Source organism: Dipodomys spectabilis, unplaced genomic scaffold (genome assembly GCF_019054845.1).
Source record: "Dipodomys spectabilis isolate Male_0828 unplaced genomic scaffold, ASM1905484v1 ptg000706l, whole genome shotgun sequence".
Classification (NCBI taxonomy): domain Eukaryota; kingdom Metazoa; phylum Chordata; class Mammalia; order Rodentia; family Heteromyidae; genus Dipodomys; species Dipodomys spectabilis.
Genome location: NW_024871383.1, coordinates 271,015 through 295,348, shown reverse-complemented (window position 1 = coordinate 295,348; position 24,334 = coordinate 271,015). Strand labels below are relative to the sequence as shown.

The following is a 24,334-nucleotide window of genomic DNA, read 5'->3' as shown; positions in this document are numbered from 1 at the left end:
GGCGCGGGGAGGGAGGGCGGGGCGGGCGCGGGGAGGGAGGGCGGGGCGGGCGGGCGGTGCCCCCGGAGCCGCGGAAAAGAGAGGGCGGGTCCCGCGTGGCAGCGGAAGGGGAGTGAGTGCTTCGCCCAGACGATCCCCCGCGCCCCGCGCCGTCCCCGGCCCCCCGCGCCCCCCGCGCCCCGCGCCGTCCCCGGCCCCCCGCGCCCCGCGCCCTCCCCGGCCCCCCGCGCCCCGCGCCGTCCCCGGCCCCCCGCGCCCCGCGCCCTCCCCGGCCCCCCGCGCCCCGCGCCGTCCCCGGCCCCCCGCGCCCCGCGCCGTCCCCGGCCCCCCGCGCCCCGCGCCGTCCCCGGCCCCCCGCGCCCCGCGCCGTCCCCGGCCCCCCGCGCCCCCCGCGCCCCGCGCCGTCCCCGGCCCCCCGCGCCCCCCGCGCCCCGCGCCGTCCCCGGCCCCCCGCGCCCCCCGCGCCCCGCGCCGTCCCCGGCCCCCCGCGCCGTCCCCGGCCCCCCGCGCCCCGCGCCGTCCCCGGCCCCCCGCGCCCCCCGCGCCCCGCGCCGTCCCCGGCCCCCCGCGCCCCGCGCCGTCCCCGGCCCCCCGCGCCCCCCGCGCCCCGCGCCGTCCCCGGCCCCCCGCGCCGTCCCCGGCCCCCCGCGCCGTCCCCGGCCCCCCGCGCCCCGCGCCGTCCCCGGCCCCCCGCGCCCCGCGCCGTCCCCGGCCCCCCGCGCCCCCCGCGCCCCGCGCCGTCCCCGGCCCCCCGCGCCCCGCGCCGTCCCCGGCCCCCCGCGCCCCGCGCCGTCCCCGGCCCCCCGCGCCCCGCGCCGTCCCCGGCCCCCCGCGCCCCGCGCCCCGCGCCGTCCCCGGCCCCCCGCGCCCCGCGCCGGCGGCGGTCTCCGTCCTCCCTCTGACCCCGCCCCGCCCTCCCTCTGACCTCTGACCCCGCCCCGCCCTCCCTCTGACCTGTGACCCCGCCCCGCCCGCGGGCCGCATGGCCTTCTCGCCGGCCGCCTTCGGCTACATGCTGTCGCTGGTGCTGGGCGCCGCGCTCGTCTTCTTCGCCGTCTGGCACGTGAGTACCGGCCACGGACGGACGGACGGACGCACGGACGGACGGGGGGAGGGGGAGGGGCACAGCCGCCGGCTGCGGCTACAACAGCTCGGCACCGACAGCGCCTGCTGGCCCGGGAGCCACGGCAGGGCGCCGCGGTGCGGGGAGCGCCGCGGTGCGGGGAGCGCGGGGGGCGCCGCGGTGCGGGGAGCGCGGGGGGGCGCCGCGGTGCGGGGAGCGCGGGGGGGCGCCGCGGTGCGGGGAGCGCGGGGGGCGCCGCGGTGCGGGGAGCGCGGGGGGCGCCGCGGTGCGGGGAGCGCGGGGGGGCGCCGCGGTGCGGGGAGCGCGGGGAGCGCGGGGGGCGCCGCGGGGAGCGCGGGGGGCGCCGCGGTGCGGGGAGCGCGGGGAGCGCGGGGGGCGCCGCGGTGCGGGGAGCGCGGGGAGCGCGGGGGGCGCCGCGGGGAGCGCGGGGGGCGCCGCGGGGAGCGCTGCAGGGAGGGAGGGGAGAGTGGTTCCTGCCTCTGTCCTGGGGAAGGCGGCCCCCCTTGTTACTGAGGCCTCCCCCCACTCAAGGGCCTTCACAGGCCCTGCGGCAGTGGGGTGTGGGTGTGGGGTGCAGGGGAGAGGCAGTGGGGTGTGGGGTGCAGGGGAGAGGCAGTGGGGTGTGGGGTGCAGGGGAGGGGCAGTGGGGTGTGGGGTGCAGGGGAGAGGCAGTGGGGTGTGGGGTGCAGGGGAGGGGCAGTGGGATGTGGGGTGCAGGGGAGGGGCAGTGGGGTGTGGGTGTGGGTGTGGGGTGCAGGGGAGGGGCAGTGGGGTGTGGGTGTGGGTGTGGGGTGCAGGGGAGGGGCAGTGGGGTGTGGGTGTGGGGTGCAGGGGAGAGGCAGTGGGGTGTGGGGTGCAGGGGAGAGGCAGTGGGGTGTGGGGTGCAGGGGAGGGGCAGTGGGATGTGGGGTGCAGGGGAGGGGCAGTGGGGTGTGGGTGTGGGTGTGGGGTGCAGGGGAGGGGCAGTGGGGTGTGGGTGTGGGGTGCAGGGGAGAGGCAGTGGGGTGTGGGGTGCAGGGGAGAGGCAGTGGGGTGTGGGGTGCAGGGGAGGGGCAGTGGGATGTGGGGTGCAGGGGAGGGGCAGTGGGGTGTGGGTGTGGGTGTGGGGTGCAGGGGAGGGGCAGTGGGGTGTGGGTGTGGGGTGCAGGGGAGAGGCAGTGGGGTGTGGGGTGCAGGGGAGGGGCAGTGGGGTGCAGGGGAGGGGCAGTGGGGTGTGGGGTGCAGGGGAGGGACAGTGGGGTGTGGGGTGCAGGGGAGAGGCAGTGGGGTGCAGGGGAGAGGCAGTGGGGTGCAGGGGAGGGGCAGTGGGGTGTGGGGTGCAGGGGAGAGGCAGTGGGGTGCAGGGGAGGGGCAGTGGGGTGTGGGGTGCAGGGGAGGGGCAGTGGGGTGTGAGGTGCAGGGGAGGGGCACCTGCCCGGGTGGGCAGCGGAAGGCTCTAGGACTTAGGGGCCCAGGGAGCCCAGGTTGGGTGGAGCCATCCCCTCTGAGCCTCTCCCTCTCTCTGGAGCTGTGCATCTTCCAGTGGGAGAAGGCTGGGGCTGGTGGGCAGCACAGCGGGCTGTTGCTTGGGAGTGGTGTGGGTTTGCCCTCCCTTCTCTACCAAATCTAATGACAGTGGAGAGTTAAGTCTGGAGGAGCTGTTAAGTCCTGGCCAGGCCGGCCACAGACCTCCACCTGAGCTGCTGGGCGCTTCCTGGCGTCTCGGGCTGGAATCTCGCACTTCACCGCTGCTTCTTTGATTTCTGCAGTGACCCAAGGGTGGCCGATTTCAGAGGGCTGAGTGGCGGGCGTCAGGATGCAGAGCAGGCTGGTCACCAGGGAGAACCACTTTCTCTGGCTCAGTGAGATGATGAATAATGCAAGAACAAGTTAATTCAGGGGCTGACTTTTGCTGCTGGTGACTCAGAGGTGTTTGATTGGCAGTCTCAGGTTCTGGTGGGCCCTCGCTGGCTCTGCTCATCCCAAAGGGTGAAAGCCCACAACCAGCCCTGCTCCGTCCTGGCGGAATAGGCCAGATTCCTGTTTCTAGTCATGAGAAGTCTGAGCTCCTTAACTTTAATTATAGTAACAGTTCTAAACCCTACCACCGATATTTGGTTCCAGAACACTGAACGGGGAAATTGTCCTGATTTCAGGACACGTGTTGTGTGTATGTGTATGTTGGTTGCACGGCGGTACTTATTTCAGCCAGAATTCAGGAGAGATGGCTCTGTGTTAGATTGTGTGCTTCCCAGATCCTTGTGTTTTTTGTACACTTAAGAAATCTGACATGGACTGTTTAGCAGATGTTGATGCCCTGTGCCCCGCTGCACTGTTGCATAGATGGGCTGCGGTGCTTGTCCACCCCGCGTAGGAAGTCAGGGAAGGTGCTGTTCATGCAGTGGCAGTGCGTGCCGCAGGGCCCTGTACCTGAGGGCTGTCCCCGCTTCTGAGAGTGAGCGTGGAGAGGGCCAGCTGCAACACATTTGTTTTCAGAGGACACTGTTTCAGTCCAGCCCCATCTCTGAACATTTGTCCCATTTAGGAGTTACATGGAACAGAGGTTCCTTTCTACATCAGGTTCTCAGAGCTCATGTGTTTCAGATGAAGAAGCTGGTTCTGAGAGGGTATGAAATGCGTCTGAGGTTGCACAGCTGGTGTGCGCCGCGCTGGGATCTGAGCAGAGTCTGGACTCTTCCTGCCACTCCCTGAGGATCCTTTACAAGAGATAGTCATCTCTACCCAAGAATTCTTTGTAAACAAGATATTTAGAGTTGGATTTTGGTTTGTAGTTATAACAAGATTTCAAGCAATATATTATGTTCTTTTTTTTTTTTTCTTTTTTCTTTTCTGTCAGTCATGGGGCTTGAATTCGGGTCCAGGCGCTGTTCCCCAGCTCTTTTGCTCAAGGCTGGTGCCATACCACTTTGAACCACAATATCGCTTCCAGTTTTCAGGTGGTTTTGGGGGTAAGAGTCTTACAGATGTTCCTGCAGGCTTTGAGCGATCCTCTTCTCTGCTGGGTAGCTAGGATTGTAAGTATGGAGCCACTGGCACCTGGCTTAGGATATTATTTTTAACCAGAGGAAATCCTTTTGTTGTTGTTGTTGTGCCAGTCCTGGGTGTGAACTCAGTCCCTGGACGCTGTCCCTGAGCTTCTTTTACTCAAGGCTACTGCTCTACCACTTGAGCCACAGCTCCATTTCTGTTTTTTTTTTTTTTTGGTAGTTTAGTGAAGATAAGAGTCTCACAGACTTTCCTGCCAGGGCCAACTTTGAACTTTGATCCTTAGAGCTCAGCCTCTAGAGTAGGTAGGATTACAGATGTGCTCCACTGGTAGGGAGTCACATTTTATTTTCTTTAGAATTAGGCTTTTGCTTGTAAAATAAAACAAGTCCATTGCCAAATCTTTGAAAATACAGTGATAAATAATGAACCATCACTACTGATCTTAATATCCAGAAGGGCTTGGGCATCTTTTTTTTTTTTTTTTAATTTTTTATTGTAAAGATACTATACAGAGGGTTACAGTTACATGAGCAAGGTAATGAGTACACTTCCTATTGAACATTGTTACCCCCTCCATTGTTTTTCCCCTGTCATCCCTTCTCTCCCTACCTTCCCCGAGGTTCTTTTTTTTTTTTTTTTAATTGTGATTAAGTGATTACATAATTTCCCAAATTTCAGAGTATTGTGGAATAATGATGCTCATTTAAAGTCCCAAGTTCATTCTAACTTTCCTGGAGCAAATTGTCTATCAAAGTCTATAACATATAACATGTTCACATGTTATACACCGTAGATGTGATCAGCAGCGTGGGGAATTCCATGTGTATATTTAGGAGGAAAGAAACCCAAATGTTGTGAAGAATGTGCAGCGACATGTTCTTACCGTGTTTTCTCACAAGAATCTTGCTCTCGCCTGGTGGAACCCGTTTCTGAACTGTATAAACACAGATGACACCATTCTTAGAAAAGATCAGAGGTTCATTACCTTTTATTTTCAGGCTTTTAGTGTTAAAGTTTTTTTTTTTTAATTTAATTTTATTTTATTTGTGAACATACTGTACAGAGGGGTTACAATTACATGGGCAGGATAATGCGTACATTTCTTACCAAGCATTGCAGCCTCCTCCTTTGTTTACCCTTCACATCCCTTCCCAGCCTCCCCCCTCCCCCCCAATCCCAATCCTTCTCCTTCCCCCCCCCCCCCCCCCCCAGTGTTAAAGTTTTTATATCTAGAGTCAAGAGTTCGGACATTTTTGAATAAAACTGATTCTGCTCCCTAGAAAGATTTGATGTGCAGTTGCACTCTGAAGTTTCTTTAGATTCACAGTGGCATTTGCTGGTGGAGTTTGTGCCTTCAGGGGCGGCGGTGGCTCACGCCTGTCATCCTAGCTACTCAGGAGGCTGAGATCTGTGGATCGTGGCTCAAAGCCAGCTCAGGCAGGCACGTCTGTGAAACTCTTATCTCCAAAAAAAAAACCACTAGAAAACCGAAAGTGGCACTGTGGCTCTAGGGGTTGAGTGCTCGCCATGAGCAAAACTGGAAGTGGCGCTGTGGCTCAAGTGGTAGAGCGCTCACCTTGAGAACTGATTGTTCTCTGGGCCAGGTGGCTGGTGTCGGCTCATTGGTGGCACATTTGTGGCTCATAGATTATTCATAGGAGCTCACACTCATGACCCTCCACGCGCTCACACCCAAGTCTCCCAGGGGCTCACACCCGTGTCTCCCTGGGGAGGTGCTGGCCTTCAGCCATTGGAGCTCTCTTTTCTTCCGCCCTTCTTCTGGCTTCTTAGACAGAGCCAATAAGCTGACCCCAGCTCTGCAACCACAGACAGCCACGATGGGACTCTGACGGTTTTTGTTCTGTTCTTCTGAGCAGGTACACCACTGTCAGCTTGCGTGCAAACTCCCGTTCAGGTCCCAGTGCTTCTCTGGGGTCCATGCTGACTTCGAGCGGGATTTCAGGGTGAAGTAGCAATTGTATGATTAATTTTTTTTGGTGACTCCTTTAGTCTTACAGAATGTTTGGTCTCCCCCAAGCCAGACTTGTATTACTTTGGCCAGATACTTAAGAAAAATAGTTTCCAGGAGGAAGGCTTTATTTCGTTCATGGTTTCAGAGGTCTTAGTCCTCACACTGGAAGGTGAGGTAGAGCAGGGCCTCAGGGGCTGTTGATCATGCCCGCTTCCTCCAGCAGGAGCTCCCCCCAGGCACGTTCCCCACACAGCACCACCAGCTCAGGACCACACAGCAGGGACTCCATGGGGGCACATCATGTTCAAACTGTGACATCACCTTGTGACCTTCCCTCTAGGGTGTCTCTAGCTGCTCAGGTTTGTGAATTTGCTTATGTACCTGGTCTGCGTAGACTTCATGACCTGAACTTTATTGTAGTCACTGTAACAGATAGTCTTTCTTTAAGTCTTGGCATTACGCCCCAGTTGTCAGAAGTTACAAATGGTCCTTAAAAAGAGATTTTGCCAACAACAGCTTCTGGGCCAGGCCTACGACCCAGGAGAGTTCATCAGAAGCCATCAGCCGTGTTCTGTGTGTTAGGGCTGAGAGTGTTTGGGTCATGTGAAAACAGAGACATGTACCTGCTACTAAGAACACAGTGTAGCTTGCCAGAAAGTTGTATTGTTGATGGAAGTGTTGTTTACATCTCTGCTCAGAGCAGGGTAGAGCTCCAGCATGCCCTGAGGGCTGTCAGGACTGAGGTCCGGGGACCGCAGCCCCTCTGGGCTCTGGGAACTGGGGCTGTGGCTTTTGCCTCCCTGCTGAGGACTACTGAGGACAGGACCTGGAAACATCTGGCTGTCAGCTCCCTGGAGACGACTTGCACTCTGACTTCATTTTCTAGTGTCTTTCTGCTACTTTGACTCACAAAAGTGGCTTTAAAGGAAACAAGTAGGTTTGTAAAGAGGTAATTATTAGTGTATGTGTGTGTGTCTATCTCTTATACACACACACACACACACACACACACACACACATTCAAACGTATCCGCCTGGCGGTGCCTTTTTCTGCATACTGTGGGCTTCCCTTTCAGTGCATGAGTTCTGGGTGAGGCAGGGGTGGAAGGCTGTAGGCCACTTGCAGCTGATGGAGGGTAGACTAAAGGACCCTGCAGGAGAGGTTACCAGACCCGTTCATTCAGCCAGTGTTCGCTCTCTCCAACCAGAGGCTTGCGTCTAAGTCTCCCACCTCTGTTGGCGTAGCCTGCACCTGACTGTGAGCAGTGCCGTGCTTGGAGCTGCTTTCTAGGCTCTGCTTCCGATTCTGTGCAGTCTGTGGAGACTAGGTGCCTGGAAGGACCTGGGGCGGATGGCAATGTGTCTGCAGTGTCTGCGGGTGTGTGTGATCACGGGGTGTGTGTGATCACGGGGTGTGTGTGATCACGGGGTGTGGGTGTGATCACGGGGGTGATTATGGGGGGTGGCTGTGTGTGATCACGGGGGTGTGTGTGTGATCACGGGGGTGTGGGTGTGTGTGATCACGGGGGGTGATTATGGGGGGGTGGCTGTGTGTGATCACGGGGTGTGTGTGATCATGGGGGTGCGGGTGTGTGTGATCACGGGGGGTGATTATGGGGGTGTGTGCGTGTGTGATCACGGGGTGTGTGTGTGTGTGATCACGGGGGTGTGTGTGTGATCACGGGGGGTGGGTGTGTGTGATCACGGGGGGGGCGGGTGTGATCACGGGGTGTGTGTGATCACAGGGGGGGGCGGGTGTGATCACGGGGTGTGTGTGATCACAGGGGGGGCGGGTGTGATCACGGGGTGTGTGTGATCACGGGGGGGGTGTGATCATGGGGGTGTGTGTGTGATCACGGGGGGGTATGTGATCACGGGGGGGGGCGTGTGTGATCACGGGGTGTGTGTGTGATCACGGGGTGTGTGTGTGTGTGATCACAGGGGGGCGTGTGTGATCACAGGGGTGTGTGTGTGTGATCACGGGGGGGGTGTGTGTGATCATGGGTGTGTGTGTGTGATCACGGGGGTGTGTGTGATCACGGGGGGGCGTGTGTGATCACGGGGTGTGTGTGTGATCACGGGGGTGTGTGTGTGTGATCACAGGGGGGCGTGTGTGATCACAGGGGTGTGTGTGTGTGATCATGGGTGTGTGTGTGTGATCACGGGGGTGTGTGTGATCACGGGGGGGGCGTGTGTGATCACGGGGTGTGTGTGTGATCACGGGGGGGGTGTGTGTGATCATGGGGGGGTGTGATCACGGGGGGGGTGATCACGGGGGGGGCGTGTGTGATCACGGGGTGTGTGTGTGATCACGGGGGGGGCGGGGGGTGTGTGATCACGGGGGGGATGTGTGATCACGAGAGTGGGCGGGTGTGTGTGATTATGGGGTGTGTCCCCACGGGGGTGTGTCCCCGGGGGGGGGGTGGTCCCTGCAGGTGTGTGACCGCAGTGTGTGCTCAGGACCTAGGTCTGACCAAGTGGTCCACTGGGTCTCTCCCTCTGGACTCCTTTCTCCGAGCCAAGGAGGAGCCAACTCCATAGAGAGCGGCCACACCGGCCTTCCTCTCACAGGGTCCCTCTTGTGGCTGTGTTCAGTGTGGTAAACCTGGTGCTCAGCGCCCATCACTGACCTGCTGGCCAGTCTGGAGCTGGGCGCTTGTTGCTAAGGCTTGGGACTGGGGATGCTAGACCGTGGCTTTCTTTTCTATCTCCCCCATCCCCTCTCGCCCTGCTCTTTTTTCCTTCTCTTTCCTTCCCTCTGCATTGCTTAGGATCTCTATTCCCTCTCCATTGCCTGCTTCAGATCTGACTGAGGTGCACAGCTGGTGGTCCCTTCCCTGGAACATAAGCTGCGACCACCTGTCATTCTACTGCACCTACAATTGCAGACTGATATCTCCAGGTCAGGTCAGCTCCATGGCACCGAGAAACATAGAACAAAATCCCCAGAGCATGTCAGCTCCGTGGCACCTAGAACCTCAGGCTGACACCCCCCAGAGCAGGTCAGCTCCACAGCACCTAGAACCTCAGTCTGACACCCCCAGAGCAGGTCAGCTCCACAGCACCTAGAACCTCAGGCTGATACCCCCAGAGCAGGTTAGCTCCACAGCACCTAGAACCTCAGCTGACACCCCCAGAACATGTCAGGTCCAGAGCACCTAGAACCTCAGGCTGACACCCCCAGAACATGTCAGCTCCACAGCACTTAGAACCTCAGGCTGACACCCCTAGAGCATGTCTTGGGATTGCTTTCTGTTTTTGTATTCACTTGGTCCATTTTGCCTATAGTATCCATTTCTTCTACAGGGGAAATATTCAGGGAGGAAAGCAAGTCTCGGCTCTAATTTCTTTTTCTTCTTTTTTTCCCCTTATTGGCAATGGATCATGAAGTCTAAAAAAAGAGTTGATAGCAACATAACCAGTTGGTAGGCGCAGCCCAGATGGCCCCCATGTAATAGAGACATTTGTATCTTGGATTAAAAAAATATTCAAGTGATTGGATGAGCCTCATTCACAAAAGGAATTAGCAAACTGCATTCAGGGTTGAGGGTGTGGAAGTGGTTAAATGATTAACGGGTCTCCTGGGATTACTGTGGGACGTCCAGGGCCAGGCGTGTGTGCCTGCGTGCGTGCGTGTGTGTGTGTGTGTGTGTGTGTGTGTGTGTCTGTCTGTCTGTCTGTCTCCCTCCCAGGCACCGCTCTGCTGGGGAGCTGCTGTGGCGCCTGGCTGGCCGGGGTGGGACCCTGCCCCACAGGGTCCCCTTGCCCAGCCGACACCCAGGGAGAGCCTGCACTGAGATTGCATGGGTGCGCGGAGTCAGTGTCTGCTGCTGTGTTGCCTTTTCATTAGCCTATCATTGAGGAAGGAGACAGAGTCATGTGATCATGGACCTGGATTTCTATGAACACCGCTTCTGTCTCCTCTGGAAACTAGGCTACGTGAGCCCCAAGGGACCATGCAGCCCACCTAGGGCAAAGCACAGCTCCCTGGTTCTTCCTCCAGGGCACAGGATCTGCATCCCACGCCCTGTGTCCTGTAGCAGCATGAAGCGTGCGGAGGTGTTCCCAGCCCTCACAGCTGGGCCTGCCAAATAGTCACCCCCAGCTGGACCTAACTGGGCTAAAGAAAAAATAGACGCCCATATTTCAGATAATTGCATATCCTTGAGGGTCTTAAATACTTCTATTTGTCTGTCTTCCGTCACCCATCAATCAAGGAACCATCTATCAATGATCTATCTGTGATCTATCTAATTTATAATGTACCTACCTACTCACCCACCTTGCTATCATCTGTCTATGAATTAGTCTGTCCATTCATCTGTGTGTGTGTGTGTGTGTGCTCTTGGAGCTTGAACTCAGGGCCTGGGCACTATTCCATATATATGTATATTCACTACTTGAACCACAGCTCCACTTCCAGCCTTTTGGTAGGTAACTGGAGTTGAGTCTCAGACTTTTTTCTGTCTGGGCCAGCTTTGAACTGTGAATCTCAGGTCTTAGCCTCCTGAGTAGGATGATAGTGGTGAGTGGCTATCTCATCTTTAACCTATCCTCTGGTGACCATTTCTCTGTCTACCTATTATCTATTGACTTGTCAATTATTTGTGTTGTATCTGTTATCCAGCCAGCCAGCCATTTAGCTGGTGTCTATCATCTGTCTATTTGTCTATTTTTAAGGAGATGTACTCTCTTCTTGTGAACAGGTTTTTACCCACCTAGCGCACACTTGCATTCTTAATCCATTTTTTTTTGTCGGTTGTGGGGCTTGAACTCTGGGCCTGGGCGCTGTCTCTCAGCTCTTCAGTTCAAGGCGAGCGCTCTACCGCTTGAGCCACAGCACCACTTCCAGTTTTCTGGTGGTTTATTGGAGATCAGAGTCTCACAGACTATCCTGCCTGGGCTGGCTTTGAACCGCGATCCTCAGATCTCAGCCTCCTGAGTAGCTAGGATGACAGGCATGAGCCACTGGCGCCTGGCTTAATTCATTTTTTTTTAAGATGGAGCATGTGCTACATCTGGGTACCTGGCTCCAGTCACCCCGACGACCCCCCCCGCCCTGCAGGGCCCCTCCACTCCATCACGCAAGAGGGGCCCTGCCCTCTGCCTCCGGCCTCCTGAGCTGGGCCACAGCTCCTCTTCTGCCCTGATGAGTTTCCAGAGTGTTTCTCCCTGGCACCTGGCTTGTCTTTGGAAGTTCTCTACCAGTCATCAAGGGAGCCAGGCCCTGGCTTCTTTGTCATCATGGTTCTCTGACTTTCTACAGTCCTGAAGGCGCCAGGTCTTGAGCCAGGTCATGATTAGCTTGTCTGGAGAGGCTGGTGGAAGACTTATTGCTGTCAGCGAGACAGATGGCAGGGACCGTGTCTCCCCCAAGAGTGGGGGAGTTGTGGAGCACTGTTCCAGCGCTGTGACGCATTGGTAAAGCCTGGTGCTGGCGATCCTTCATTTTAAGTCTCCTTCAGAAAAGTTATGTTTTCCCTTTAAATATGCTGAGATGCTGGGCGCAGAGGAGACACAACTCCCTAACTGACAACTGCTGAGCCCATCGGGTCTTCCTAGCTGTCCTAAGCAAAACACTGCCAAAGGAGCAACTAGACTACTCTCATGCCAGGCAGGCTCTCACCCGCCGCCCAGCAAGGCCTGCAGTTAGCACACACTCAGCCCTTCATTTGCATAACAGCCCCATCCGCCTGTGGTTGGTGCCCACAGGCGGACCTTGGTGCTGGGAGGGGGTTACAGGGCTGGGCCTTAGCTCACTTGTGAGCAGCTGGGACACTGTCTGCTTTGGCGTTACCACATCAGGTTCTCGTGAGAGGTGTGGAGGTCTGCCTTTGCCAGGCTGGGGCTTGGAGAAGTGCAGGTGGGAGGCGGCTCCCGGCAGCCACAGGCCAGCAGACAGTCCCAAGAAAGCCCCGCCGCGCGGCGGGGTAGGGGGTGCCTGTGGCTCCGGGGCTCACGGTCCCTGGCACAGTTCCGCAGTCAGATGCCCCTGCAGGAGCTGTAATGGCCCCTTGCTGCTACCCTGGCCGTCAGGGGCCCTGGACTGATGGCTGCCGTCCACTGCCATCGCCCCTGCCTCCCATAGACCATGCTTCTTGCCTAACCCGGACCCATGGGGGGCAGAAAGGCTTGGGCTGGCCGGCCTGAGGCTGCAGCGGCCTCCCAGCTGTTAGAAACGGGCTGCGGTCCTGTGATGGGGTCCGCAGGCAGCACCTGGCCTGGCTTCTGTGGCGCCTGTGGCAGTGAGTGCCCTTCGTGGAGCCGTCCGCCCCCTTGCCTTCGCCGGGGACACCTGTTGGACAGCCACATTTTCTGTGACTTTGGTGGTTTTAGATAGATGGATAAGAAACACAGCAGATAGAACCTCCTGTTTATAGTTGCCAAGATAGAAAACCTGCTTTTGAGCAGAACAGATTTCCTTCCCTATCAATGAAGAGAATTGTGTACGTGGAGAAATAGGAACAGCCTGCCTGTGAGGGGGCCTGCCTGCTGACCTGTGGCCTTTGGCCTTTGGGAAGATGGGCTGTCTGCCAGGTGGTGTGGGGCACCTGAGCAGGTGAAAGGCCGCGCAGTGTTGGCAGGAGGCTGGTCAGCTGAGGCCCCTTTGTGTGTGTCACCACCCTGCAGCGGCTGAGTGGCCGCAGGAAGGGCTGTGAGCTGCTGCCCGCTGCTGCTGGGGAGGAAGGAATGCTCGAGTGGGAACGAGAGCGGAGGGCTGACATTCTGTAAAGATGACCTGAATTACTTTACGTAGCCTGTTTGTTTCCCTGACGGGCCTGAGCAATTTCCCAGAGCTCCAAGGCTCGCGTTGGGAGTGATGGTGTGTGACAATGCCGAGGTGAGTCTCTGCAGCAGAGCCTCCCTTTGTGGCACCTGCTGGGCTGCTGGGGTCTAGCAAGTGGGGTGGACATCTGCGGAAGTGGGGGGGGGCGCCTCGTGAGGGATCACCACCACCGTCAGGTCCTGGACCAGCCTGACAGCGCTCAAGGCTCTCCTGTCCTCCTCCCAGAGGGATCCTGTCCTCCTCCCAGAGGGATCCTGTACTCCTCCCGGAGGGATCCTGTCCTCCTCCCAGAGGGATCCTGTCCTCCCAGAGGGATCCTGTCCTCCTCCCGGAGGGATCCTGTCCTCCTCCCAGAGGGATCCTCTCCTCCTCCCGGAGGGATCCTGTCCTCCTCCCAGAGGGATCCTGTCCTCCTCCCGGAGGGATCCTGTCCTCCTCCCAGAGGGATCCTCTCCTCCTCCCGGAGGGATCCTGTCCTCCTCCCAGAGGGATCCTGTCCTCCCAGAGGGATCCTGTCCTCCCAGAGGGATCCTGTCCTCCTCCCGGAGGGATCCTGTCCTCCTCCCGGAGGGATCCTGTCCTCCTCCCGGAGGGATCCTGTCCTCCTCCCAGAGGGATCCTGTCTTCCCAGAGGGATCCTGTCCTCCTCCCAGAGGGATCCTGTCCTCCTCCCAAAGGGATCCTGTCTTCCTAGAGGGATCCTGTCCTCCCAGAGGGATCCTGTCCTCCTCCCATAGGGATTCCTGTCCTCCTCCCAGAGGGATCCTGTCCTCCTCCCGGAGGGATCCTGTCCTCCTCCCAGAGGGATCCTGTCTTCCCAGAGGGATCCTGTCCTCTTCCTGGAGGGATCCTGTCCTCCTCCCAGAGGGATCCTGTCCTCCCTCCCTCTCGAGAGCCCCTCCCCCTCTGAGCCCCTGCACCTGTTCCTTCAGTACAGAGCCAGGCACTCCCCAGGGTTCTGCTGGTGGAGAGGAGTCTTGTCTGTGCGTTGGCCTTGGCCTACAATCTGGCCTCCAGCCCGGTCCCCGCTCGGGACTGTCCGCCGTGTGACTATGGACTTGGTGGTGTGTGAGTGGATGCTACCAGGAGCACGGGGTCCACAGACACAGTGTGACTGGGCCCGGGGCGCCTGGAGCCTGGTGAGCTGCCCCGAGAGGCCACGTCCCCCCCCCCACTGTCCTTTTGTTCTCGTTCAAGTTCTAGCTTCTTGGCACCTCTGTCATGAAATGTGAAGAATGGACATGTCCCCAACCTCTTAGGCTCCCACTCTGCCCCTGGAAGTTAATAGTAAAACAGTGAAGCTGGGGGATGGTCAGTCCAGACAGGACAGTGGGGTGAGCTGTGGACGGTCAGTCCAGACAGGACAGCGGGGTGAGCTGGGGACAGTCAGTCCAGACAGGACAGCGGGGTGAGCTGTGGACGGTCAGTCCAGACAGGACAGCGGGGTGAGCTGGGGACGGTCAGTCCAGACAGGACAGCGGGGTGAGCTGGGGACAGTCAGTCCAGACAGGACAGCGGGGTGAGCTGGGGGATGGTCAGTCCAGACAGGACAGCGGGGTGAGCTGGGGACAGTCAGTCCAGACAGGACAGCGGGGTGAGCTGGGGACGGTCAGTCCAGACAGGACAGCGGGGTGAGCTGGGGACGGTCAGTCCAGACAGGACAGCGGGGTGAGCTGGGGGATGGTCAGTCCAGACAGGACAGCGGGGTGAGCTGGGGACGGTCAGTCCAGACAGGACAGCGGGGTGAGCTGGGGACAGTCAGTCCAGACAGGACAGCGGGGTGAGCTGGGGGATGGTCAGTCCAGACAGGACAGCGGGGTGAGCTGGGGACGGTCAGTCCAGACAGGACAGCGGGGTGAGCTGGGGACGGTCAGTCCAGACAGGACAGCGGGGTGAGCTGGGGGATGGTCAGTCCAGACAGGACAGCGGGGTGAGCTGGGGACAGTCAGTCCAGACAGGACAGCGGGGTGAGCTGTGGACGGTCAGTCCAGACAGGACAGCGGGGTGAACTGTGGACGGTCAGTCCAGACAGGACAGTGGGGTGAGCTGGGGACGGTCAGTCCAGACAGGGCAGCGGGGTGAGCTGTGGACGGTCAGTCCAGACAGGACAGCGGGGTGAGTGGGGCGTGTGAACTCCGGTGCAGGCTGAGCAAGGCTGTAGGTCCCCTAGACTAGCGCTCCCTGCCTTGTTTTCAGCCCCTCTGGGTCCTGGTCAGGACGGGTCAGGTCACACCGCTGGTGGGCAGGGTGTGAGAGTCTGCTAGACACAGCCACGTGCCTGGTCTGGCTCTGAAGTGGACTGCACGGGAGGGCGGGATGACCAGGGGGCGCCCAGCCTCAGTGTCTGTCTGGCTGGTGGAAATGGCACAAGATCTAGAATTCTAGGGACAGGAAGAGCGTCTGGGCTTTGAGCTTTGTCCTTCGCTGTTCCTTAAATTTCTCCGGCCCTTAACACCGCACAGGCCTGGCTTCTACTTGAGACTTTTTCCTCTACGGTGCTGCAATGCACATGGCTGCCACTAGAGGGCAGGTGTCCCCGCTCCCCTGGGTCCCCGCTCCCCTGGGGTCCCGCTCCCCTGGAGTCCTCCCCCCAGGACTGGGTGGCCGGCCCAGCTCTGCCCTGGGCTCTGCTCCACACTGTGGGCCTGACTGGCTGGGCCAGGAGGGGAGGAGGGTCCGGCTTAGGAGGCCGGAGCCCAAGCATCCACAGGACAGTCACCAGTGCACATTTCAAGTAGCAACACAAGGGTTGTGGCTCTGTGCACAGAGCCCCCCCCTACACAAGCTACTGTGCTCTTGCAGGTGAAATGTTGTATTTTAAGTCATTCCCCAGGACCGGGGCTTGGAGAGCAGCGCTCTGTGCTCCTGCGTGCTGCCTGTGGTCCAGGGGGCTCCTCTGTGGAGCGGTCCGGCCTCACCCTCCAGGCAGCTCCCCGGGCCACGGGGGAGGTGCTGTGTCCGAGTCTACGCCTCCTCTGCTTTGTACCCATCTACGTCCAAGAGCCATACCTTTCCCAGCTTCCCTTCTGAGAGAAGCTCATTGCTAAGATTCAGGACCATACTGCCCTGAGGAAAGGCCCGGGGCCTTCCGTGCTCGGCCTGGGGGTTGTGTCTGCTTTTGGCATCAGCGTGACGTGGCCGTGCCAGGACACGTGGCCTGTCATTAGTCTGGATGTTTCTGCACACGGCTAACACCCAATGTGGGTGGGCTCCTTCCCCTGAATAGAGACAGTCCATCCTCCTGAGGGCCAGCGGCGGCCTTTACATTTGGCCTGCAGCCGGCGTCCTCTCAGTCTGTGTGATCGAAGGCGGGCTCCCCACGCTGGTCTTTCTCTGGAGGACTCTGTTGCGTTTTCTCCGTTGGTTGGGTTGGGAGCCTGTCAGGCCGAGTGTTGGCGGAGTCTGCTGTGTCACGCCCATTGCCACACTCCTGTGGGTTCATGAACAAATGTCCTCCACTGCCCTCACCAAGACCACAGTCCAGCGGGGAGCAGGGAGGGAGAGGGAGGGGAGGGAGGGGAAGGGGAGGGAGCAGAGAACATGAGGGAGGGAGGGGAGGGAGGGGAGCACGTTGGGAGGGAGGGGATGGAGGGGAGAGCACGTTGGGAGGGCGGGAGGGAGGGGAGGGCGAGCCCAGCTTGGCCCTGCAGTTGGGCAGCCTGGCCATCCTCATGACGTCGCAGAGCTTCATGTGGACGGTGGGTGGTGGGATGTCAGATACTAAGGACATGAATTAAGCAGGCGGAAGTGCTCCCCAAAGCCTGGTGACCTGCAGCCTGGCACCTCCTGGGGTGAGAGGCATCAGGTGCTTTGTGAGCCCCTTGGCTCTGAGTGAAGACCTGATGAGCACTCGTACCTGGAGCCCAGAGAAACTGGTGGAGCTGGGGCCGACTCCCCTCCTCCGGGTTGCCGAATGACGTAGACACTTGCCTCCAGCAACATGGCGAATGGGGAGAGGTTACAGAACTGGCGCTGAGCACACACCCTGTGTGTAGCCGCAAAGCAGCCCAGGGCCTTCAGCCTTGCAGCCACGGGAACTCCTGCCGTGCCTGAGGCAGTGTGGCAGGGCTAGGCTGCGGGCAGGCAGGGAGAGCGGCTCCCTGTCAGGACTGAGAGGGGCTTGGGGGCCTACGGAGGAGGCCCGGGTTTGCCGGGGAAGCGCCTCTGCTCACTGCTTGCTCACGGCCTCAGGTAGCAGGTTCTTGCTTTCATGGATGCAGCAGCTCAAGACAATAGAGCTTGTTCTCGGACGGGGTCAGGCAGAGCCGGGGCCTCTCTGCTCAGGCTCTAATGTACCTCACACCCATGAGCTCACCCTCTCTGAGCCTCTGCAGAACAGCTTCCTTGGTGAGCATCTTCCTGGGACTCCGCTTGGGCACCTCCTCCTCCCTGGTGCTTCCCTGATCTCCTGCCCCATTCTGACTTCTTTTTGTCCCTGGTTTTATTTTTCCACAAACGTACTATGTTCTGGTCCTTCCCCTGACTGTAGTCTCCTGGCAGCCTGCTTCATTCTCCTCAGTGCTGTTCCAGAGATGAGGGCCAGGGAGTGGGGACGGGGGCCTCGACCGGCTCGTGTCTCCGCAACCCTGCCTTCTGCCCTTTGGAGGGCCGGGCCTCGGGGGTGAGCACGGCAGGCCAGGTACCCCTGCCCTGCCACACCAGGATCGCAGTTGGGACCCTCTGGCTGGACCGCGGTGTGCACTAGCTGGTGATCATTTCAGAAAGGTACAGCAGTGAGCGCGTTCGGCTGTGAGGCGTCAGCGACTGAAGAGCTTTCTGAAACAAGGTGCCACAGAGCAGTGCCGGGAGAGAGGCCGGTGGAATCGACAGGGAAGGGGGGCCAGGGAGGCCGGTGGAATTGACTGGGAAGGGGGACCAGGGAGGCCGGTGGAATCAACAGGGAAGGGGGGCCAGGGAGGCCGGTGGAATCAACAGGGAAGGGGGGCCGGTGGAATCGACAGGGAAGGGGGGCCAGGGAGGCCGGTGGAATCGACTGGGAAGAGGGGCCGGTGGAATCGACAGGGAAGGGGGACCAGGGAGGCCGGTGGAATCAACAGGGAAGGGGGGCCGGTGGAATCGACAGGGAAGGGGGACCAGGGAGGCCGGTGGAATCAACAGGGAAGGGGGGCCAGGGAGGCCGGTGGAATCGACTGGGAAGGGGGGCCAGGGAGGCTGGTGGAATCGACTGGGAAGGGGGGCCAGGGAGGCCGGTGGAATCGACAGGGAAGGGGGGCCGGTGGAATCGACAGGGAAGGGGGGCCGGTGGAATCGACAGGGAAGGGGGGCCAGGGAGGCCGGTGGAATCGACAGGGAAGGGGGGCCGGTGGAATCGACAGGGAAGGGGGGCCAGGGAGGCCGGTGGAATCGACAGGGAAGGGGGGCCGGTGGAATCGACAGGGAAGGGGGGCCAGGGAGGCCGGTGGAATCGACAGGGAAGGGGGGCCAGGGAGGCCGGTGGAATCGACAGGGAAGGGGGCCATAGAGGGTTAGATTGAAGGCCCTGCTCCCGTACAGCCAAGGAAGCTAAGAACGCCCCAGTTGCTCTGACACTCCGTTTGGAAGGGACAGCTTGGGACAGGACTCCTCAGCTGACAGAGCTAAAGTCCAGCCATTTCTTCAACCTCCACAAAGATCCTGCCAAAGCAGCATTCAGCAAAGGAACTGTTGTAGATTAGTGGAGTAGCTGTTTTGTCTCATGACAAAATGGCTTTCTCATGGGAGCCTTCCTCAGATGCTCCCTAAGGTCCTGCCTCCAGCTGGGCTTGGGCCTCCTTCCCACCAACCTCAGGCGGACAGGGTGGAGGCCTCTGGGCCTGGATCAGACTCACACCTCAGCGGACCCTGCTTGCTGGAGAGGTTAGTACAAGCCTGGTGGTGGTAGGAACGACGTCTGCGTTGGAGAAAGGTGCGTGGCACTGGGGCAAATCCTGGTGTCTCTCCTCCTCCTCCGATTCCTTCCCTTCCCTCACGTCGAACCCGCTTTTTGGCCGTCCACTCCAGAGGCTCAGCGTCGCCCCCTTTTCTCAGGGAGGGCCAAGCACAGCAGAACATGGGGCCTGGCCATGGGGAGAATATTTGTGGCATTAGGAAGTTTTAAATCCAAAGGCATTCTTGTGTCCAGTGTTCCAAGTCTGATCTGTGAAAGGAAATAGAATAAACTGGGAAGTGTCACAGTGAAATTATTTTGCTCTTGGTATCATAGTGCTAGGAAAAGAACAAGCCACAAAACAAGAGGAAATATTCCAAATTAAATGCCTTCCAAGGTCTTCCTATCCAAAATATACTTAAAAATCCGAATACTTTATTAATAAGAAAACTAAAATATACTATTTAAAAATAAGGGCAAAGTGTGTTTTGCCAAAGCAGACAGACACACAGATGGCAAAAAGCCGTGAGAAGACGCGAGTGGAGCGAGTCCTGGACAGAGCGCGCTGGACCACGGTGGGTCCTCTGCGCCTCCGGGCTGCGGCGGCCGCAGGGTGAGTAGCCCCTGATGTGTTCTGTTTCAGATCATTACCTTTGATGAGCTAAGGACGGATTTCCAGAGTCCAGTGGACCAGTGCAACCCTGCCCATGCGGTGAGTGGTGGGCGCGGGGTCCCCACGGCCCTGCGCCCGGCACTGTTTGGTGCTGAAGTCCTCTTCGGGTCACAGGACCCTCTTAGCGGGAACCAAGTGGGTTCTGCTTTGGGGTCTTCCTGTGTCCTAGGAACTCCGTAGGTATAATCCATGTCCTCAGGATGCTGCGGCCAGGGCCCATCACCCTACTCTGTCCTCCACAAAACAGGGCTCTGGCTGAGGGGACATGGGCAGCGGCCTTGGGGAAGCTGGGCTCGATTTCTAGAGAAGTCCTAGTGGGTGCCACTGGTGTCTGGCTCAGCATGGTCCTAGAGTGAAGGAAAAGGGAGGCACCAGTGCTTGTGAGCCCCGTGCTGATGAGGGGGCAGCGCCCTTGGGGTGTCCTGGGCGCGGGGTGCCCGGAGAGTACCCGGCGGGCCCGCGGTGCCCTGGGCGCGGGGTGCCTGGAGAGTGCCTGGCGGGCCCGCGGTGCCCTCGACGTGGGGTGCCCTGGGCGTGGGGTGTCCTGGGCGCGGGGTGTCCTGGGCGTGGGGTGTCCTGGCTGGGCGCGGGGTGTCCTGGGCGCGGGGTGTCCTGGCTGGGCGTGGGGTGTCCTGGCTGGGCGTGGGGTGTCCTGGCTGGGCGTGGGGTGCCCTGGGCGTGGGGTGCCCTGGGCGCGGGGTGTCCTGGCTGGGCGTGGGGTGCCCTGGGCGTGGGGTGTCCTGGGCGTGGGGTGTCCTGGCTGGGCGTGGGGTGTCCGGCTGGGCGTGGGGTGTCCTGGCTGGGCGTGGGGTGTCCTGGCTGGGCGTGGGGTGCCCTGGGCGTGGGGTGCCCTGGGCGTGGGGTGTCCTGGGCGCGGGGTGCCCTGGGCGTGGGGTGTCCTGGCTGGGCGTGGGGTGCACTGGGCGTGGGGTGCCCTGGGTGTGGGGTGCCCTGGGCGTGGGGTGTCCTGGGCATGGGGTGTCCTGGGCGCGGGGTGTGCTGGCTGGGCGTGGGGTGTCCTGGCTGGGCGTGGGGTGTCCTGGCTGGGTGTGGGGTGTCCTGGGCGTGGGGTGTCCTGGCTGGGCGTGGGGTGCCCTGGGCGTGGGGTGCCCTGGGCGTGGGGTGTCCTGGGCATGGGGTGTCCTGGGCGCGGGGTGTCCTGGCTGGGTGTGGGGTGTCCTGGCTGGGCGTGGGGTGTCCTGGCTGGGCGTGGGGTGTCCTGGGCGTGGGGTGTCCTGGCTGGGCGTGGGGTGCCCTGGGCGTGGGGTGTCCTGGGCGCGGGGTGCCCTGGGCGTGGGGTGTCCTGGCTGGGCGTGGGGTGTCCTGGCTGGGCGTGGGGTGCCCTGGGCATGGGGTGCCCTGGGCGCGGGGTGTCCTGGGCGCGGGGTGTCCTGGCTGGGCGTGGGGTGCCCTGACTGGGCGTGGGGTGCCCTGGCTGGGCGTGGGGTGCCCTGGCTGGGCGTGGGGTGTCCTGGCTGGGCGCGGGGTGTCCTGGGCGCGGGGTGCCCTGGCTGGGTGTGGGGTGTCCTGGGCGCGGGGTACCCTGGCTGGGTGTGGGGTGCCCTGGCTGGGCGCGGGGTGTCCTGGGCATGGGGTGTCCTGGCTGGGCGTGGGGTCCCCTGGCTGGGCGTGGGGTGTCCTGGGCGCGGGGTGTCCTGGCTGGGCGTGGGGTGTCCTGGCTGGGCGCGGGGTGTCCTGGCTGGGCATGGGGTGTCCTGGGTGTGGGGTGTCCTGGGCGCGGGGTGTCCTGGCTGGGCGTGGGGTGTCCTGGGCGTGGGGTGTCCTGGGCGTGGGGTGTCCTGGCTGGGCGAGGGGTGTCCTGGGCGTGGGGTGTCCTGGGTGTGGGGTGTCCTGGCTGGGCGTGGGGTGTCCTGGCTGGGCGTGGGGTATCCTGGCTGGGCGTGGGGTGTCCTGGGCGTGGGGTGTCCTGGCTGGGCGTGGGGTGCCCTGGGCGTGGGGTGTCCTGGCTGGGGGTGGGGTGTCCTGGCTGGGCGTGGGGTGTCCTGGCTGGGCGCAGGGTGTCCTGGCTGGGCGTGGGGTGTCCTGGCTGGGCGCAGGGTGTCCTGGGTGTGGGGTGTCCTGGGCGCGGGGTGTCCTGGCTGGGCGCGGGGTGTCCTGGCTGGGCGTGGGGTGCCCTGGCTGGGCGTGGGGTGTCCTGGCTGGGCGCAGGGTGTCCTGGGCGTGGGGTTTCCTGGCTGGGCGCGGGGTGTCCTGGCTGGGCGCGGGGTGTCCTGGCTGGGCGTGGGGTGCCCTGGCTGGGCGTGGGGTGTCCTGGGCGCGGGGTGTCCTGGCTGGGCGTGGGGTGTCCTGGCTGGGCGTGGGGTGTCCTGGGCGTGGGGTGTCCTTGGTGTGGGGTGGCCTGGCTGGGCGTGGGGTGTCCTGGCTGGGCGTGGGGTATCCTGGCTGGGCGTGGGGTGTCCTGGGCGTGGGGTGTCCTGGCTGGGCGTGGGGTGCCCTGGGCGTGGCCTGTCCTGGCTGGTCGTGGGGTGTCCTGGCTGGGCGTGGGGTGTCCTGGGTGTGGGGTGTCCTGGGCGTGGGGTGTCGTGGCTGGGCGTGGGGTGCCCTGGGCGTGGGGTGTCCTGGCTGGGCGTGGGGTGTCCTGGGCGCGGGGTCCCCCCTCTAGTGCCCGGCGGTCGCATGGTGACCGCTCCACAGCTGGGTGACTGAGGTGTACATGGTACGTGTTTGGGAGACTTAGTCTAGGGCTGGAGCGGAGTGGGGGTGGGGGAGGTGCTGTGTGGAGTGGGGGGACTGTGTGGAGTGGGGGTGGGGGCTGTGTGGAGTAGGGGTGCTGTGTGGAGTGGGGGGGGCTGTGTGGAGTGGGGGGGCTGTGTGGAGTGGGGGGGCTGTGTGGAGTGGGGGGGCTCTGTGGAGTGGGGGGCTGTGTGGAGTGGGGCTGGGGGCTGTGTGGAGTGGGGGTGGGGGGGCTGTGTGGAGTGGGGGGCTCTGTGGAGTGGGGGGGCTCTGTGCAGTGGGGGGGCTGTGTGGAGTGGGGGTGGGGGCTGTGTGGAGTGGGGGTGGGGGCTGTGTGGAGTGGGGGTGGGGGGTCTGTGTGGAGTGGGGGTGGAGGCTGTGTGGAGTGGGGGGGCTGTGGAGTGGGGATGGGGGCTGTGTGGAGTGGGGGTGGGAGCTGTGTGGAGTGGGGGTGGGGGCTGTGTGGAGTGGGGGTGGGGCTGTGTGGAGTGGGGGTGGGGGCTGTGTGGAGTGGGGGTGGGGGCTGTGTGGAGTGGGGGGGCTGTGTGGAGTGGGGGGGCTGTGTGGAGTGGGGGTGGGGGGGCTGTGTGGAGTGGGGGGGCTGTGTGGAGTGGGGGTGGGGGCTCTGTGGAGTGGGGGGCTGTGTGGAGTGGGGCTGGGGGCTGTGTGGAGTGGGGGTGGGGGCTGTGTGGAGTGGGGGTGGGGGCTGTGTGGAGTGGGGGTGGGGGGGCTGTGTGGAGTGGGGGGGCTGTGTGGAGTGGGGGTGGGGGCTGTGTGGAGTGGGAGGGCTGTGTGGAGTGGGGGTGCTGTGTGGAGTGGGGGTGGGGGCTGTGTGGAGTGGGGCTGGGGGCTGTGTGGAGTGGGGGTGGGGGCTGTGTGGAGTGGGGGTGGGGGGGCTGTGTGGAGTGGGGGGGCTGTGTGGAGTGGGGGTGGGGGCTGTGTGGAGTGGGGGGGCTGTGTGGAGTGGGGGTGGGGGCTCTGTGGAGTGGGGGGGCTGTGTGGAGTGGGGCTGGGGGCTGTGTGGAGTGGGGGTGGGGGCTGTGTGGAGTGGGGGTGGGGGCTGTGTGGAGTGGGGGTGGGGGCTGTGTGGAGGGGGGGCTGTGTGGAGTGGGGGTGGGGGCTGTGTGGAGGGGGGTGCTGTGTGGAGTGGGGGGGGTTGTGGAGTGGGGGTGGGGGCTGTGTGGAGTGGGGGTGGGGGCTGTGTGGAGTGGGGGGGCTGTGTGGAGTGGGGGGGCTGTGTGGAGTGGGGATGGGGGCTCTGTGGAGTGGGGGTGGGTGCTGTGTGGAGTGGGGGTGGGGGCTGTGTGGAGTGGGGGTGGGGGCTGTGTGGAGTGGGGGTGGGGGCTGTGTGGAGTGGGGGTGGAGGCTGTGTGGAGTGGGGGGGGCTGTGTGGAGTGGGGGTGGGGGCTGTGTGGAGTGGGGGTGGAGGCTGTGTTGAGTGGGGGGGCTGTGGAGTGGGGGGGCTGTGTGGAGTGGGGGTGGGGGCTGTGTGGAGTGGGGGTGGGGGCTGTGTGGAGTGGGGGGGCTGTGTGGAGTGGGGGTGGGGGCTGTGTGGAGTGGGGGGGCTGTGTGGAGTGGGGGTGCTGTGAAAGGTGGGGGTGGGGGCTGTGTGGAGGGGGGTGCTATGTGGAGTGGGGGGGCTGTGTGGAGTGGGTGTGGGGGGGCTGTGTGGAGTGGGGGGGCTGTGTGGAGTGGGAGGGCTGTGTGGAGTGGGGGTGGGGGCTGTGTGGAGTGGGGGTGGGGGCTGTGTGGAGTGGGGGTGGGGGGGCTGTGTGGAGTGGGGGTGGGGGCTGTGTGGAGTGGGGGGGCTGTGTGGAGTGGGGGTGCTGTGTGGAGTGGGGGTGGGGGCTGTGTGGAGTGGGTGTGGGGGGGCTGTGTGGAGTGGGGGGGCTGTGTGGAGTGGGGGTGGGGGCTGTGTGGAGGGGGGGCTGTGTGGAGTGGGGGTGGGGGCTGTGTGGAGGGGGGTGCTGTGTGGAGTGGGGGGGGTTGTGGAGTGGGGGTGGGGGCTGTGTGGAGTGGGGGTGGGGGCTGTGTGGAGTGGGGGGGCTGTGTGGAGTGGGGGGGCTGTGTGGAGTGGGGATGGGGGCTCTGTGGAGTGGGGGTGGGTGCTGTGTGGAGTGGGGGTGGGTGCTGTGTGGAGTGGGGGTGGGGGCTGTGTGGAGTGGGGGTGGGGGCTGTGTGGAGTGGGGGTGGGGGCTGTGTGGAGTGGGGGTGGAGGCTGTGTGGAGTGGGGGGGCTGTGTGGAGTGGGGGTGGGGGCTGTGTGGAGTG

The 24,334-nt window shown here is 62.0% G+C and overlaps 1 protein-coding gene across 3 annotated transcripts in view; it reads left to right on the top strand.

The window, feature by feature from the left end:
* Positions 1-982: 982 nt before the first annotated feature.
* Cnih3 (cornichon family AMPA receptor auxiliary protein 3) overlaps positions 983-24,334 on the top strand; it is a 39,817-nt gene continuing 16,465 nt past the window's right edge. For all 3 annotated transcript variants that reach the window (XM_042672411.1, XM_042672412.1, XM_042672410.1), the window contains exons 1-2: positions 983-1,063; positions 19,341-19,409. In XM_042672411.1, coding sequence (XP_042528345.1) covers positions 983-1,063; positions 19,341-19,409 — 150 coding nt within the window. The remainder of the gene's footprint in view (positions 1,064-19,340; positions 19,410-24,334) is intronic.